We start from the raw sequence: 15,797 nt of genomic DNA, 5'->3' as shown, positions 1-15,797 counted from the left end.
GGCTTGACTGTCTTATACTTGGCTCACTTTTACTACACTTTGGTTTCTAGAGTGGCGCAGTGGTTAAAGCTACAGCCTCAGCACCCTGAGGTTGTGGGCTCAAACCCACGCTGCTCCTTGTGACCCTGGGCAAGTCACTTACGGTAATCCCCCCATTGCCCCAGGTACATTAGATAGATTGTGAGCCTGCCGGGACAGAGAGGGAAAAACTGCTTGAGTACCTGAATGAATGCATGTAAAACCGTTCTGAGCTCCCCTGGGAGAACGGTATAGAAAATTAAATAACTAAATATAGGATATATAGGTATGGATCTGAAAAAGAGCCCCTTGCACAATCTTTTTGGGTCATCTAGGCTTGCCGAAAATGGATCTTTCTATAAAATATCTCATATAAAGATAATGAAAAATGTGTGTATTTTGCGGCATGTACGGTAGGAACAGCCATTTTGCAAACCATGGGCTGCCAAAAAGAGTGGGATCATTTCGATTTTATGTGGTACCTACGTGGGTAAGTGGTAGCTGGTGCCATGTATGTATTTGTTTAGGTGCTTGCGAGGGAGGGAGTGGTATAGTTAAGAGCATTCCCTCACTGATACTGCAATTCAGCCACCTTACCGCAGGAGGCACCCGCTCATTGGTGTGGAGAGTAAGCGACCTTGGGGTAGGCGGGACAACCCTGCTGAGTCAAAGGGGAAGAATCGAAATGCCCTGAGGCTGAATAGATCAGGCATGCCCCGAGACAAGAGGTCCTGACTACAAAATCCTGAGTGGTGTCGATTTACTAAGACCTTCATGTGCTGCTGAAGCCTTACCATCCTGTAAATGTTTTTTTTATGGGATTTTGTCTTTCCATCTTGTTGGCTGAATTGATAAAAGGTTTTATTAATGATACTGTTAGTTAATGTTTTACCGTGTTTGTTCTGTCGAAACATGTTTTAGTATTTTTAATATGTATGCATGTAATTTTGTAAACCGCATAGTTTGTTATGTAGTATATACATTTTTAAATAAATAAATAAATAATACTTTTAAACCCAATAATTTTTTTTCACTCAGAGAATAGTTAAGCTCTGGAATGCGTTGCCAGAGGAAGTGGTAAAAGCAGTTAATGTAGCTGGTTTAAAAAAAAGTTTAGACAAATTCCTGGAGGAAAAGTCCATAGTCCGCTGTTGAGACAGACATGGGATGGTAGCATGAAATGCTGCTATTTGGGTTTTTGCCAGGAACTTGTGACTTGGATTGGCCTCCGCGAAGACGGGATACTGGGCTAGACCCAGTAAGGTTATTCTCGTGTTCTTATGACTAAGAGAGATCCTCCCAAAGTGTTGATTGGGCTATAGTGCCTGAGGGGAAGCCGAGTGGCCCCTAAATGTATGCCCCCAGAGTGTATGTGGGAAAGACTGTAAAGGTAGAAAGTCTGTTACCACTTTGAAGACTCGGATATTAGGTGCACAGGTTGAAGGCAAGCCTGTGCGGGACTGTGCAGTGGCTTAGCATGGGTGAGAGGGTGCCCCTCCTCCACCCTCTTCTCATTTATGTCCACCACCTATGAAACATCGACGTTGATGGTGGCAGGATCGACCAAGCTTCAAGATAAGTGTTGCCTTTCAATTCCGCGTTGTTGTCTATGAACCTAGTTATGACATGCCACCACAAGTTTGCTCAAAGAGGGAATAAGAAGAACACCAATAGAGATGTATAGAAAAAGTGAATGGTAGATATTGATGACAACAGTTTATTTGTTAGCATAACAATTAAAACTTGTTTAGAAATTCATTACCAAAATTGTTTATTTTTACCATCTGGATACCCCTTTCTTTACTATAAGCCAATACCCCAGTGCCAAATTTTCTAAACTTGGGCGTGCAAGGGGGAGCAATTAAAGAGCCAAACTCTGAAAGCTCTCCACCCAAGGTCAGGCCCAAGCGAGAAGTTAGTCCACGGTTAGGCAAGACACAAAGCCTAAATGCCAAATACCCATGTTGCTGTTGCTCTATACTCGATGCATTGTAGACTTTGAGGATCTTCCCAAATCATGCCCAGAATACACCTCTCACCCCCCCTTCCCCCCTTTAAATCTTGAGTTCCATGCCCTACAGATATCGGTCGTGCCTGTTCTGAAATCACTTTACAAGGGAAATTTTGTAAGCTGGCGTCGGTCCTAGGGCTGCATAAAGGTCCATGCCAATATTTAAGTGGGCATATAAATTGCAGTATTTTATAAATTACATGCGTACTTATGTTGTCTGCCAGTGCTCTACCTAAACTTCACCTTTCTGCATGCCCACCAGCAAAGAATGCATCATTGTTTCACATCTGTCGCCACATCTGCATGGAAATGACTAAACTATCCTAATAAGAATGCATTCTTTACCACTTAAAGCAAAATCTCCCTTATAAAATGACCCTCTACCCTCCTATTTCTATAATCTTGCACGTATAAGTTTACGCTTCGTATGCAAAGTTGCCTGCGCAGCTTATAGAACAGTGTTGGTTAGGTGGATAACTTAATTGCTTAATTAGCTGCTAATTGTCATAATCAGTAATTGGCTACAATTGATATTAATTGGGCCTGTATGTGCTTAACTGCCCATAGATGGTATCCTACAAATTGTGCGCTTAAAATCCAACGTGTGTTACTGCAAGGGGATTTGGACCTGGGAAGGGTATGGATGGGGCAGGGGGGGTGCACCTAGCATGTTACATAAGAACATAAGAAATGCCTTCTCCGGATCAGACCTAGGTCCATCCAGTCCGGCGATCCGCACACGCGGAGGCCCATTTAGGTACTCCTTTATGGAGACCCGGATTTCCCGTATCCCTCAATATGATTAGCAAGAAGGTATGCATCCAACTTGCGTTTGAAACCCAGAACAGTAGTCTCCGTCACAACCTCCTCCGGGAGAGCATTCCAAGTGCCCACCACTCGTTGTGCGAAACAGAACTTTCCGACGTTAGTCTTGAACCTGCTGCCGCTCAGTTTCAGGCTATGACCTCTTGTCCATGTCACATCTGAAAATGTTAGTAATGCTGATTCCTGGTCTATTTTGTCAAATCCTTTTAATATTTTAAAAGTCTCTATCATATCCCCTCGCAGTCTTCTCTTCTCGAGGGTGAACAGTCCCAGTTTCTCGAGGCGTTCTCTGTAGCTCAAAAGGGCCAGTGCAAGGGTTAAAGGTTCTCTAGGCCAACCTTCATGTTATGTGCCTAACTGCAAGCATTTACACCTGTCATTGAGCTTCTGTAAGCTCTCACTCCTAAAGTTCGGCCTGTAACCGTGGGTTTACGCTCACATTCTATCATGCCAATTACCCTGATATTGAATTCACACTTGAGGTCCAGATTCTATAAATGGCGCCAAACGTTAGGCACCTAGATCGGTGCACCTAATTGATCTAGGCGCCTAACTGAACCCCCCTCTTTTACGAACGCATAGCACGGGGTGTAGGGCCGGCAGCGGCAGTAACTGCTCCGACGCTCATAGAATTCCTCTGAGCGTCGGAGCAGTTGCTGCTGGTGTTAAAACCCACGCTAATCGTTCATAAAAGAGGGGGGGTGGGGTTAATGTGTGTGGTGCAGTGGTTAGAGCGACAGCCCTGGCACCCTGGGGTTGTGGGTTCTAATCCCGCACTGCTCCTTGTGACCCTGGGCAAGCCACTTAATCCCCCAGTGCCCCAGGTGCATTAGTTAGCGTGTGAGCCCGCCGGGCCAGATAGAGAAAAGTGCTTGAGCACCTGAATAATTTGTAAATTCGCATAGAATTGTAGGATATGCGGAACATAAATGAATAAATAAATAAATAATTGGTGCCATTAATGAGCAATAATGAGCTCGTAACTGACAAAAAATTAATTGCAGCTGTGTGAAAACCGGTTTCAATTTAAGAAACAGTTAAAAACTCAGTTGTTTGTTAGTGCATTTTTGTGATTTATTAGTTGGCATTTGAAGAGAAGAAATTGTGCCAGGTTTTGAAAAGCCATCCGGACCCCCGGACATGTCCTCAAAAGGAGGACATGCCAGGGAAATCCAGACTAGAGAATGACACGGTGACAAAATTCATCATCGTTCCCGCCCCCGCAGATAACCGCGGGAAATAATCCCATGTCATTTTCTAGTGTCTATTTCAGCCTCGGTCCTTCTACACCAGCATTCTTCAAAGCAAAGCTTGTGGCCATTCATACTCTGATTCTTATGTGAGCCAAGGATAATGAAGCCATTGTGACATCACTGATGTGATTGGAATGAGGCATTATGACCTCACAATATCTGCTCTGGAATGTTGCTGCTCAATCTCAGCATTATTCAAAGCAAAGCTTGAGGGTCAGTGGTTGTGGCCATTCATACTCTGATTCTTCCCTCTCTCCTTAAAGAATGACATGAAGATGGTTTCCCGCGGTTATCCGCGGGGACGGGAACGGTGATGAATTTTGTCACCGTGTCATTCTCTAATCCAGACGTCTGGTAACCCCTAACTTTAGTTAATCTCTAGAGAATTATCCCCCTATTTGTGCTTGCTGATTTACACATGTAAATGGATTTTTTAAACCTATAAAGTTTCTAAAATTGTAATATAAACCATTTTAGATGCTCTGGGAAAAAAAAAAATAATTAACCTTTGCTGGATAGTTCATAGATGAACCTTCTTCTTCATATTAAGGGTGGCTAGAGTCAGAGTGCAGAGTTTGGGGGTGTTATGGGATGAGATTAACCGAGGTCCCTAGCTTGCTCTGCTAAAGTAGGTGTGGCATTAGTTGGAGCTTAAAGTCATGGCCTCACTGGTTCATGCTTTTGTCACTAGCTGGATAGAATATTGCGACAGTATATTTTGCGGTTTGCCCAGGAAACAGCTGATGTGGCTTAAATTATGGTACATCAGAATACTACAACTCAGTTACATTTCCCAGGAAAAAAATAAATAAAAAAACTTTTGATCCTGTGACACCAGTTTTATAGACACTTTGCTGGCTTCCCATGGAGAAAGGATACGGTCTAAGTTACTGTGCTTCACTAGCTCGGTACCGAATCATGGTGGGAAGTATTTGTGGGTCATGCAGATCCCGTACGCTCCAAAATGTTCCCTTCTGTCTTTGCAACAGAGTTGCTGTGTCTTCCAGACCAATTTGACAAAGTGTCGGGCTTTGAAAAGCCATCTGGACCCCCAGACATTTCCTCAAAAGGAAGGCATGTCCCGGAAAATCCAGACGTCTGAAACCCTACTTAGGACATCAAAAAGGCTGTTCTATGTTAACTGGGTGATTATCCAGGTAAAATAAAGCACCAGGGTAACTCCTGGCAGGCCTTCAACTGCTGGATACTCCAAGCCGGTGTCCGTATAGGTGCTGGAACTGAATATCCAGGTATGTTGGCAGGTGGAAGCCAACATTTAAAAAAGCACTGACCACTAGCAGCTGAATCTTATCTGATTGTTTCTACTCTTGATATCCTTAAGTTGTCGTTGACCAATCAAACGTAGGGAGATTGATACCACTTAGATTTGCCATCCAGCTTCTTCCAAAGACAAGCTGTTCAAAACCATAACAAGGTTTTTCTGTGCACACTGGAGAAAGCATTCTCGTACTGTCCTCTGCAATAGAGAATGACACGGGGAGTTCTTTTCCTGTCCTCTGTCCTCATCTGCATAAGCCTCAAACACTTTAAAATCATAAGTAGCACCATTCTAGAGCTCAGATTGTGATGTCATAATGCCTCATTCCACCAATGCCTAAGCTCCGTTCTCATCTGCACAAACCTCAAACTCTTCAAAATTTTAAGTAGCAACATTCTAAAGCTCAGATTGTGATGTCATTATGCCTCATTCCACCAATGCCTAAGCTCCGTCATCCTCTGCACAAGCCTCAAACACTTTAAAATCATAAGTAGCAACATTCTAGAGCTCAGATTGTGATGTCATAATGCCTCATTCCACCAATGCCTAAGCTCCGTCATCCTCTGCACAAGCCTCAAACACTTTAAAATCATAAGTAGCAACATTCTAGAGCTCAGATTCTGATGTCATAATGCCTCATTCCACCAATGCCTAAGCTCCGTCCTCATCTGCACAAGCCTCAAACACTTTAAAATCATAAGTGTTCGAGGCTTGTGCAGTTAAGGCAGGGCTTACAGGAATGGGTCAGGGAGGGGGGCAGTGACAAAACTCACTGGGACGGGGACAAATTTGTCCCCATGTCATTCTCTACTCTGCAACCAGCAACTTATTTATAACCCCTTGTTTCCTAGACGTATACATTATTTATTGAAATTCTGTACCATCCGTTAAAATGGTAGGCCTTCAAACATCAAATCAGTTCCCCTAAACTGCTTAGTGTCTCCATCCCAATCAGTGATTGCTGCAAAGCTTACTGGGTTGCCGTTTTAAGATTGCACTGGATGTCCTGCAAATGATTTGCAAAAGAGACAGATGAATCCTTATTACCACGACACCAAAACAATATTCCTAGGTAATTTTGCATGCACTATAAAGATTGATGGGCATACAGCGAGTCTGGCAGCTTGCAAATGTTTGACTGGATCGGAAGTGGCATTCAGGCATGATTAAACATTCAGCTGGGCTTCTGAGAAATTCTTTATCCTGCAAATTCATCACAGGAACTCACTGCCTTTGTTACAGGTTAAAGATGGTTGACCCCCGTCTCAATGATTACTGGCAGTCTTCTGATAATAGAAAGAAGTGTTTCGGTTTCTCAAAGCTCCTTTCAGAGTTTTATAAGTTAAAAATTTATATATATTGTAATAGCCCAGAGAACTTTAGTTAGAAGTAGTGGATTCTTTAGAGCTTATTTTTTTACATTTTACATACATTTTTTTATATAATATTTTAATGTTTTCACTATTATTTACACGCTTGGCGCTGTAAGCCATTCAACAATGATTAAAGTGCTGGCTGGATGTTTCCTCTGGCATCACCAGTATGGAATTTTTACTAATTAGATGCCCCTGACATCTTGTACTGCCATACGCTGGCAATATCCAAACTGGAACATCAACACGGGCAAAAAGAAATAAATTAGAACCTGTCATTAAACTTTCATGAGATCTCCCTGTTGAAAATTCAACCCAGCGTGTTTGCTGATAAAGGAAGTGGGGCGTTTTGGGCAAAGAGACTGTTCTATGGTGTAAGGGGGGGAGGGGGCAGAGCTTTCTATGCTGCTTGGCATTCAGGTAGCCATTTGAGCTTCAGTGATGCGTCATTTTTGTCCCGCCCACGTAACATTCCCTGTTGTTGTAGGATTCTTCAGGAACAATAAAACAGGGGAAGCAATTCCACAAAATCAAACAGGCAAGAGCAAAGTGGAAATGTCCAATCAAATTGGTGCAAGACACTTTTTTGTGCACCAATCTGATTGGACATTTCCACTTTGCTCTTGCCTGCCGGATTCTTCAGGAAAACATTTTGGAAAAGCTTCTGCTTCTTACAAAAAACAAACAAACCATCAAGAGATTGAGAATTATCCGAAACGCAGCTATACGTCTGATTTTTGGTTTGAAAAAAATCTGAACATATTACTCCATATTACAGAAAATTACCTTGGTAGCCAGTCGAGGCCAGAATTATCTTTAAATTTGCATGTCTATGCTATAAGACGTTGTTGTTTCTTCCTTATGTGTCTTATTTATTATCAACAATTTGTATTTCTTTCCCCATTTTTTCCTTCTGTGTAGTATGTTCTGTCAGGTTAGACTTATTTGCTTGCTTTGTCCCCCCCCCCCACCCCCAGAAATTTGAATTTTACTTTTTTGTACATCGCTTAGAATTTTGAATAAGCGATTAATCACATTTTTAATAAACGAACTTGTAGGCTTTGCAGCCATTAATTTTTCAAAAATAATTTTGTGTACTCAGCAAATTCTCGATATTTACACGAAAAGTCTTTATTTTTTTGTTTCCAACGTTGAAAGGTTGAACGTCTAAAAGATTTCTGGGTACAACCTCATCAGGCTGGTGTTTGGAGTAAAAGCACAAGTGATTTGTTCTTACAATCAATTTCCTATCAAACGTTTAGAAGATCTCTGAAGACTTATCTAGTTGACAAATTTATTTCATGAAGTTTTAGTCACATACCCCTTCCTTTAGTAATGCGTAGCACGGGTTTTAGCACTGGCAGGAATTCTATGAGCATCGGAGCAGTTACCGCCGCTGCTGGCGCTAAAACCTGCGCTATGCGTTAGTAAATCTGCGCTACACGTAGTAAAGATATTGAATATGTTCATGTATGTATTCACCGCGCTTGGCAGTTTCTCTTGATGTAAACCGCTCTGAACTACAAGATATAGAATCTCGGAGAGAGCGAGCGCAGAAGCTCAAGGCCCAGCACAGCAGAGATCAGTGGCAAGCTCTTCCGTCACCGGCATGTTCTGTGGGTCGGTGCTGCGTGCCGGTGCTAGATCGCGGTTTGGTTGGGCGGGTGATGCCGGTTCTCGGGGGTGGGGGCTCGCAAACAGGCGATGCCGGTTCTCGGGGGTGGGGGCTCGCACATCGAGTTAACGCTCGGTTTGCGAGGCACGATTTACAAGAGTCTTGCAAAACACTCGCCAACCGCGTTACTCGCAAACCAAGGTTTCACTGTATATTATTATCATTATTATTAAAGCGCACTAGGATTTGCAGTTAACAAAGAATTTTATCATGCATTAGCTCCAAATCTAATCTGGCAAATAGCGGAGTTCCCACTATTTCTTTATTCAGGATGTGGGTTAATGTTTCCATTAGCATACAGTAGCTGCACTTGCCACCTCCCGTTTAAGAGACACTAACGGCCAAATCTGTGAGTGTTGCTGATTTGTGTGCGCAGGTGCGGTTTGTTGGCCTCACCAAAGTATGCAAATTGCCAGTTGCCGCCTGCCAAAAGCTCTCATGAATATACATGGTGGAAAACATGGGCTTGGGGGAATCTCTTGAAGATTTTGATTTTAATACTTAATGGACCACTAAAAACCGAAGTGCTATAGTGGCTTACAGTTCTAAAAATAAAGTTTGGAGGGTAGAATGTCGACTACGCGCTCTAGGATCGGAGCATCAGTGAAATCCGTGGCTGGCGTAGAACTATGGAATGTCATGCCTGATATCCTGCGGTTTTGTAAGGGGAGGATGAATTTTAAGAAAATGCTGAAAACTCAATTATTTGCCAATGCCTTCTTATGCTAAGGTATATTTCAGTTGATAATCGCCTTTTAGAATTTTTTCTGGCATCAATCTATGATTTAAAGCAGAGGTGTCCAACCATTTGGCTTCCCTGGGCCGCATTGGCTGAAAAAAATGTTTCTGGGGCTGCACAAATGCCCAAACGCCGCAGCAAGACAGAGGAGGGAGTCGGCAAGACAGTAAACACCCGGGGGCAGCAGAGGAAAACACTGCATCGCTCTCAACCAGGGCCACACAAAATACTTCACAGGGCCGCATGCGGCCCTTGGGCCGCAGGTTGGACACCCCCGATTTAAAGCTTGCTTGTATTTCTGAATTGATTGAATTTGCGCTCTATCCCTATCATAACAGGGACGATTAACGATATTGTTTAGACGTGTCTATGTCATTTGTGATAATCGGAGGGAAACAAGATTTTATGTATGTGGTATGGAAACCGCATAGTTGTAGGCGGTATATTAAATAAATAGAAAATAAAAACAGCTCATTATAACAAGTTGCAAACTCACGCTGGCTTTTGCAAGCTGCGGTAGAGGTTTCTACTGCCGGCCGGCGAGGTACATGCTCCAACGCTCAAAGAATTCCTATGAGCGTTGGAGCATCTACCTCGCCGGCCCGCGGTAGAAACCGTTACCACTGCTTTGTAAAAGGAGCCCTTAACATCTCAGTGTGCAACAACAATTATTATTATACTATTTATACCATCACATCCAAATATAAAGAGAGAGGAAATAAAATTTTTTGCATCACCCAACAGAACTCTCGGTGGAGCAAGTAGTCATAAGGGACGTGTTGACTCCACTGAGAATTGCTCTAGAACAGGGGAAGGCAATTCCGGTCCTCGAGAGCCACAGGCGGGTCAGGTTTTCAAGATATCCACAATAAATATGTATGAGATGGAGTTGCACGCACTGCATCCTTGAGATGCAAATCTATCTCATGTATATTAATTGTGGATATCCTGAAAACCTGACCTGCCTGTGGCTCTGGAGGACCGGAATTCCCTTTCCCTGCTCTAGAATGCTTGAGTGGAGGGGAACAGCAGCAGTAGCAGATAGCAGCAAACAGCTATGAAACCCAGCGAGAGGGAGGCTAAACGCCCCCCCTCATCCCCTACACCCTACATGTTGGAAATCCTGAAAGACAAACAAGTTTGTAACTTCTCCAGATCCTGGGTTTGAGACCTTTGATTTATCAGCTTGCAGACAGGAGAGTCAACGAACAGATAATGATACATATCAACAGTTGCAATGGGCTAAATACTATAGAGGTCACTGAATGGTGCCAAAAATCTGGGCACTCGTCTAGCATTCTGCAAAGGCAGAGCCGGGCACCAAATCTGTTGTAAAGGACAAGCGTAAGTCCGCCATCCAATTGTGAATCCAGATCCGTCCTGTAATTGGGCTGGATCCCTGAAATAATCTGATTGTGAGCCACACTGAATCCTTGTAGAAATTTGCGGGTCATAAGAAATTGTATGGTATTGGGTTTTTTTTTTTTTGCCAAACTATAGGTGGCTCCACATACGCCATGCCTACAGCTGGCGTAAATGGAGGCACTTAAATGTGGCAGCCGGGCTTGTAAACACAGTACAGCAATTCTACAAAATAAAATGTGCAAGAATAGTTGGGAACGCCCCTGACCTGTCCATAACCCCTCCCACGTGTTAACGCAGTTTTTCATTTTTCACGCGAGAGAGGTTAGCCATGCTGAACCAGGGGTTGTAAGTCTGCTATGTGCGGAATGGCAAATGTAGGGCCTGGAAACACCAAATATTGGTATTCGTTGCCAGTTAATCAACTTTGTCTCATGCACAATTAATCGTATTCTATAACTATGAGCCTACCATTGGGCACCTTTTGATAGAATTTGGGAGAATATGTCCACGTTTGGCTACTTCACTGTAAAATGTGAAGTTTTTAATAACTGTTATGCTGCACTTAAGCGTGAACGCATTAATCATCGTGTTATTTGCACGAAATGTATAATTACGTTTACAAGACCCTACTTAAATTGTGATAAGAGGAATAATATTCTGGGATATACAATTCCAACAACGTTGCAGTTTAAGTAAGAGCCCCCTGATCAGCGGGCCTTAGGCCCTCTTTTACTAAGGCGCGCTAAGGGTTTTAACACTAAATCAACACGTGCGCTAACCGCTATTGCGTCCATAGGATAACATGCACGCGTTAGCGTTTAGCTCGCACTAATATTTACCGCGCACTAAAAAGCATAGCGCACCTTAGTAAAAGAGGTGGGTTAGTGCCTTTCTACACTTTTGTCTCTCTTACCCATTACTCCTCGCTGTATAAATTTCATCCCACAATTTAGGTAGGGCTCTAATTTTATTTTAGGGCCCCTTTTACAAAGCCGCGGTAGTGATTCTCCCACGGCAAATACACCAAAGCCCGTTCAGTGCATTTGCTGTGGGAGAATCGCAACGGCTTGAATAAACAGAATTTCAGACATTATCATTAAAGCTGACAATTTTTTTTTTGGGGGGGGGGATTTTACATCTTAATTTGATGGTTTCACAATTCTCAGTCTGCTCTCTTCTTTCTTTTTAAATTTCCACTAGCAACAAGGAGCTGCGACAACCATCTACTGCGCCACTGCGCCGGAGCTGGAGGGCTTGGGCGGAATGTACTTCAACAACTGCTGCCGCTGCTCGCCATCACAGCAGGCCCAAAGCGAGGTGACGGCCGTAGCCTTGTGGGAACTGAGCGAGCGGCTCGTCCAGGAAAGAATTGGCAGGCAGGCACAATAGCAAGGGAGCTCCTGCAAGGATCGAAGCAAGACGGAGCATGTGTACAGTCCAAACTGCCAACGCTGGACGCTTTCCAATCATATCATCTAGAGGGTTTACGTAGACCTTTGATACAGATTAGCCAGTGTTAACTGAAATAATAGCAGTCACAACATAGTGAAAAATGTTAAGTACGAATGGGAAATAGGGAATACTGGAGGGGTTGAAGGTACAATATCTCGTTCTCGCTCTTGGCTAAGCTTGATGCTCTCCGCTTTGATTGAAGAGCACTCATAGTGTAACCAAGGGTGAACAGCTTGGCATCCTTTGAAGCACAATGCAGTTTTTAACATTGATGTAAAAAAAAAAACAAAACCGTTCGAACATGGTTACAGCAAAGAACATGACCTATCATTTTTGGTGATCGCTTATGGGTACTCTTATTCACTGTTTAGGAGATGAGAAAAGGCAGAGGGGGAGGGTTGAGGGCAGCAGAAGGGGTTTGGGTTGCCCTTATCAAGTTTTATCGGGCATGGAAAACAAAGACCGCTCCTTTTCCCCTTTGGCCTGGAACTGAAAACATAGCTGCTCTGTTTGTCAAAAAGAAGTCAGTCACTTCTCCTTTAAATATTTGCAGACTTGCTTTCTGTAGCTCATCGTAAAAAGGTGTGTTTCCAACAATTCCTCGCGTAATGTAGATGGAAGCAGGAACACGTTGACTCCTTGGGAAGACCTAGGAAGCACTCAGGAGTCAAAGATTTTCCCATCATGTCCTTCAGTCATGGTCAATGCATTTTCCCCATTTGGTTCACGGTGTTGTGTGCATGTGGGGGTGGGGGTGGGGTTCAGATCTCCTGCAAAAGTTTCCTTTATATTATTGAAATGTCATAAGTCTTCTATTATTTCGTCAACTGAGAATTATTAAAAGAACATGCTTGGATAACATCACCTGTAGAGGAAAAAAAAAAGTGTCTAGTCTCTGTAAATGTTTTTTTTTTTCCCACCTTACAAAAGAAAAATAATAAACAGCTTCTTGCAGATGCCGTGACAGTTCTCTCCTCATTGCTTCGAGTTTTTATTTTACTGTTGTGCTTTGTGGCAATTTCCGTGCCAGAAGTAGTTACCCCAGCATTGTGTTTTTCTGTAATGGAAACAGAAAGAAAAGCTGTTAATCAGAGCTCATAGATTTGGCTTGTTGTTTATATTTGGTAATTGTGAGCTGTCGACTGTGATTTTTTTTTTTTTCAAATTGGAGTGCCTGCATGAAAAACCTAATACTGTACTGAATTATCATGCTTCTGAGCCCGTCACTTTTAACCCCGCAGCTCGAGTTACCTATCACATATTAAGTGACATTAAAGCTAATTCATCTTTCCAGATGGGAATCGTTATAATACAAGAATTGCTATTTTATCAGCCCAATTAAGAGCTGGGTGGGAAACCAAAAACAGTAACTGCTTGGGAGAATGCTGACATGACAAAATGCATGTTAATGCTGAGAGACATTCTTATTTTTGGGGTTTTTTTTTTTCCACTATGTCCATGTCCCATGTTAAGCCACTCTCCTAGTCTGTGTTAACCAATTCCTAGAAAGACAAACACAGCTTGAGTTTGTCCACCGGGCTGTTAAAAGCAGACCGATACTAAACCCTTTCCCTAACATACAGTTTGTTAAAAGCAAATAGATAATTAGCACATAGCGCTGACGAGCTGGAAATTTACAAAATCTTTGCCAAAGAGTGATGAGCAGCTGAAGAGTTTTCATTACCTGTTAATGCTTTCAATTAAACACTTGCAGGTCAATAGTCAAAGCAAGTGAACTGGTTAACTTGCTCATCTGCAGCTATCCAGTAATTTTTGGGAGAATTTAACTGGTCAATGATACTGAAAAATGACCAGTTAGCACTGAAGTAGAAGACAGCTACTTCAGGGGCAATTCAGACGCTCCCATTATTCAGAGCCAACCAGCCATGTTTAGCGCAGAATTAGGACTGCGTAAATAACTGTCCTCTACATGCTCGCCGTGGTCGGTTAAGTCTGAATATTGACAGGGCTCTTTTTACTAAGGTGCGCTAGCATTTTTAGTGTGCGCTGCATTGCCCCGCGCTAGACGCTAATGCCACCATTGAGCTGGCATTACTTTTTGGTCCGGGGTTAGCGCGTGGGGCAATGTAGCGCACCTTAGTAAAAGGAGCCAGCTTGTATAAAAATGAAAATTCTGTGCCAAATCCTGCACTGGTTAGTAACTAAGGAAGCAATGGCATAATAAGGGGCTGCAGGGGATAGACTGCCCTGGGGGGGGGGGGGTGCCAGAGCCTCTCCTCTCCACACCCCCGCATACCTCTTTAAATGTTCACCGGCTTGAGCTGGTGCTTCTATTTGCTGCTCACGCTGGCGTTAAACTCCTTTATGACATCACTTCCTGGTTGCAGGGTGTCAGAAGGGAGCTGACGCCAACGCAAGTAGTGGGGGGAATATGCTGCTCACACCGGCGAACATTTCAAGAGGTACAAGGGGGGAGGCGTTCAAGCAGCAGGGAAGAGTGGGGGGCAGGGAAGGGTGTTGGGAACACACGGTGCGGCGATACTAGGTGCCATTTCTCCATGCGCCAACCTCCCTCGCCATGCTACTGTAAGGGAGAAAAGTTATTAAGGTACATTATAGCAATAATGCATGTCATGGCAATCACATGCTTTATAGTTCCGTAATGCACATGAATTTAAATTACCACAGGATATATAATAATGAAATGCATTCAGAATTTCTCATTGTTATGTAAATCAATTAATACAGTTTGCAATAAACACTGTTATTCTTGGGAAAATAATGCCTGCTCAAAGTTGGTATAGATTTTTCTGTCTGGGAGCATCTTAAAAGGTCCAGGTGTTACAAAGAATTTGCTCCCCCAAGAAGTGTAAACAAAATGATAAAGGGGATGGAACTCTTATGACAAGACTAAAGAGATTAGAGTTTTTCAGCTTGAAAGAGAGATGGCTGGGGGGGGGGGGTATGATTGAGGTTTACAAAATCCTGGGTGGTGTAGAATGGATAAAAAATGAATCAATTTTTTACTCTTTCAAAAAGTACAAAAACTAGGGGACACTCAATGAAGTTACACGGCCATACTTTTTAAATGAATAGGTGAAAAAATGTTGGGTTTTTTTTTTCACTCAACAAACAGTTGAGATTTGGAACATGTTGCCAGAAGATGTGGTTAACCTATCTGGGTTTAAAAATGGTTTGGAAAACTTCCTGAAGGAAAGGTCAGTAGTTTGCTATTGAGATAGACATGGGGGAAGCCGCTGCTTGCCCTGGATTGGTAGCATTGACACGTGCTATTATTTGAGATCCAGCCAAGTACTTGTGACTTGGATTGGCCACTGTGGAAATCGGATACTGAGCTAGATGGACCATTGGTCTGACCCAGTATGGCTATTCTTATGTTCTTATGCCATCCTGAACTCAAATCCCGCTTTTGAAGCCCCACCAAGAACATCCACAATCCCAAAGGCCATCACATCGAGCCCTTCCTCCAAAAGAACCCTCACCCCAGCCTCTCAAAGACCCCTCCACCCTTCCATAAGCCCAGCCCTGGGCCTATATCTTTAAATCCCTGGTGACTAAGGTTCCAGCACAAGAGTGATTCCCAGCCATTCCTGCCCAGTAGGCGCATGTTGCCTTTGGCCCTTATGTGGTAACTTAGACTCCTAGTGGTATTTATTTTAAAAATTTCTCCACTTAGTAACTAAGTGGATAGCAATGAAAGCATACACAGTTTCGATACATACAAACATAGCAAAAACAGAATCATCAAACCACTTCCATAAGAACATAAGAATTGCCGCTGCTGGGTCAGACCAGTGGTCCATCGTGCCCAGAAGTTCGCTCACG

The 15,797-nt window shown here is 43.1% G+C and overlaps 1 protein-coding gene and 1 long non-coding RNA gene across 3 annotated transcripts in view; one reads left to right on the top strand and one right to left on the bottom strand.

Moving 5' to 3' along the window:
* Window positions 1–12,290, top strand: part of WWOX (WW domain containing oxidoreductase) — a 1,340,377-nt gene extending 1,328,087 nt beyond the window's left edge. For both annotated transcript variants that reach the window (XM_033942128.1, XM_033942126.1), the window contains one exon: window positions 11,739–12,290. In XM_033942128.1, the coding sequence (XP_033798019.1) occupies window positions 11,739–11,927 (189 nt within the window). In that variant the 3' untranslated portion in view covers window positions 11,928–12,290. The remainder of the gene's footprint in view (window positions 1–11,738) is intronic.
* Window positions 12,291–12,527: 237 nt separating this feature from the next.
* LOC117359409 overlaps window positions 12,528–15,797 on the bottom strand; it is a 399,553-nt gene continuing 396,283 nt past the window's right edge. Inside the window, exon 2 of the long non-coding RNA XR_004539224.1 lies at window positions 12,528–13,047. This is a non-coding gene — a long non-coding RNA (uncharacterized LOC117359409). The remainder of the gene's footprint in view (window positions 13,048–15,797) is intronic.

The sequence above is a fragment of the Geotrypetes seraphini genome, chromosome 4 (genome assembly GCF_902459505.1).
Source record: "Geotrypetes seraphini chromosome 4, aGeoSer1.1, whole genome shotgun sequence".
In the NCBI taxonomy this organism is placed as follows: domain Eukaryota; kingdom Metazoa; phylum Chordata; class Amphibia; order Gymnophiona; family Dermophiidae; genus Geotrypetes; species Geotrypetes seraphini.
The sequence above is the reverse complement of the archived record's forward strand: the minus strand, read 5'-3'. Positions and strand labels throughout refer to the sequence as shown.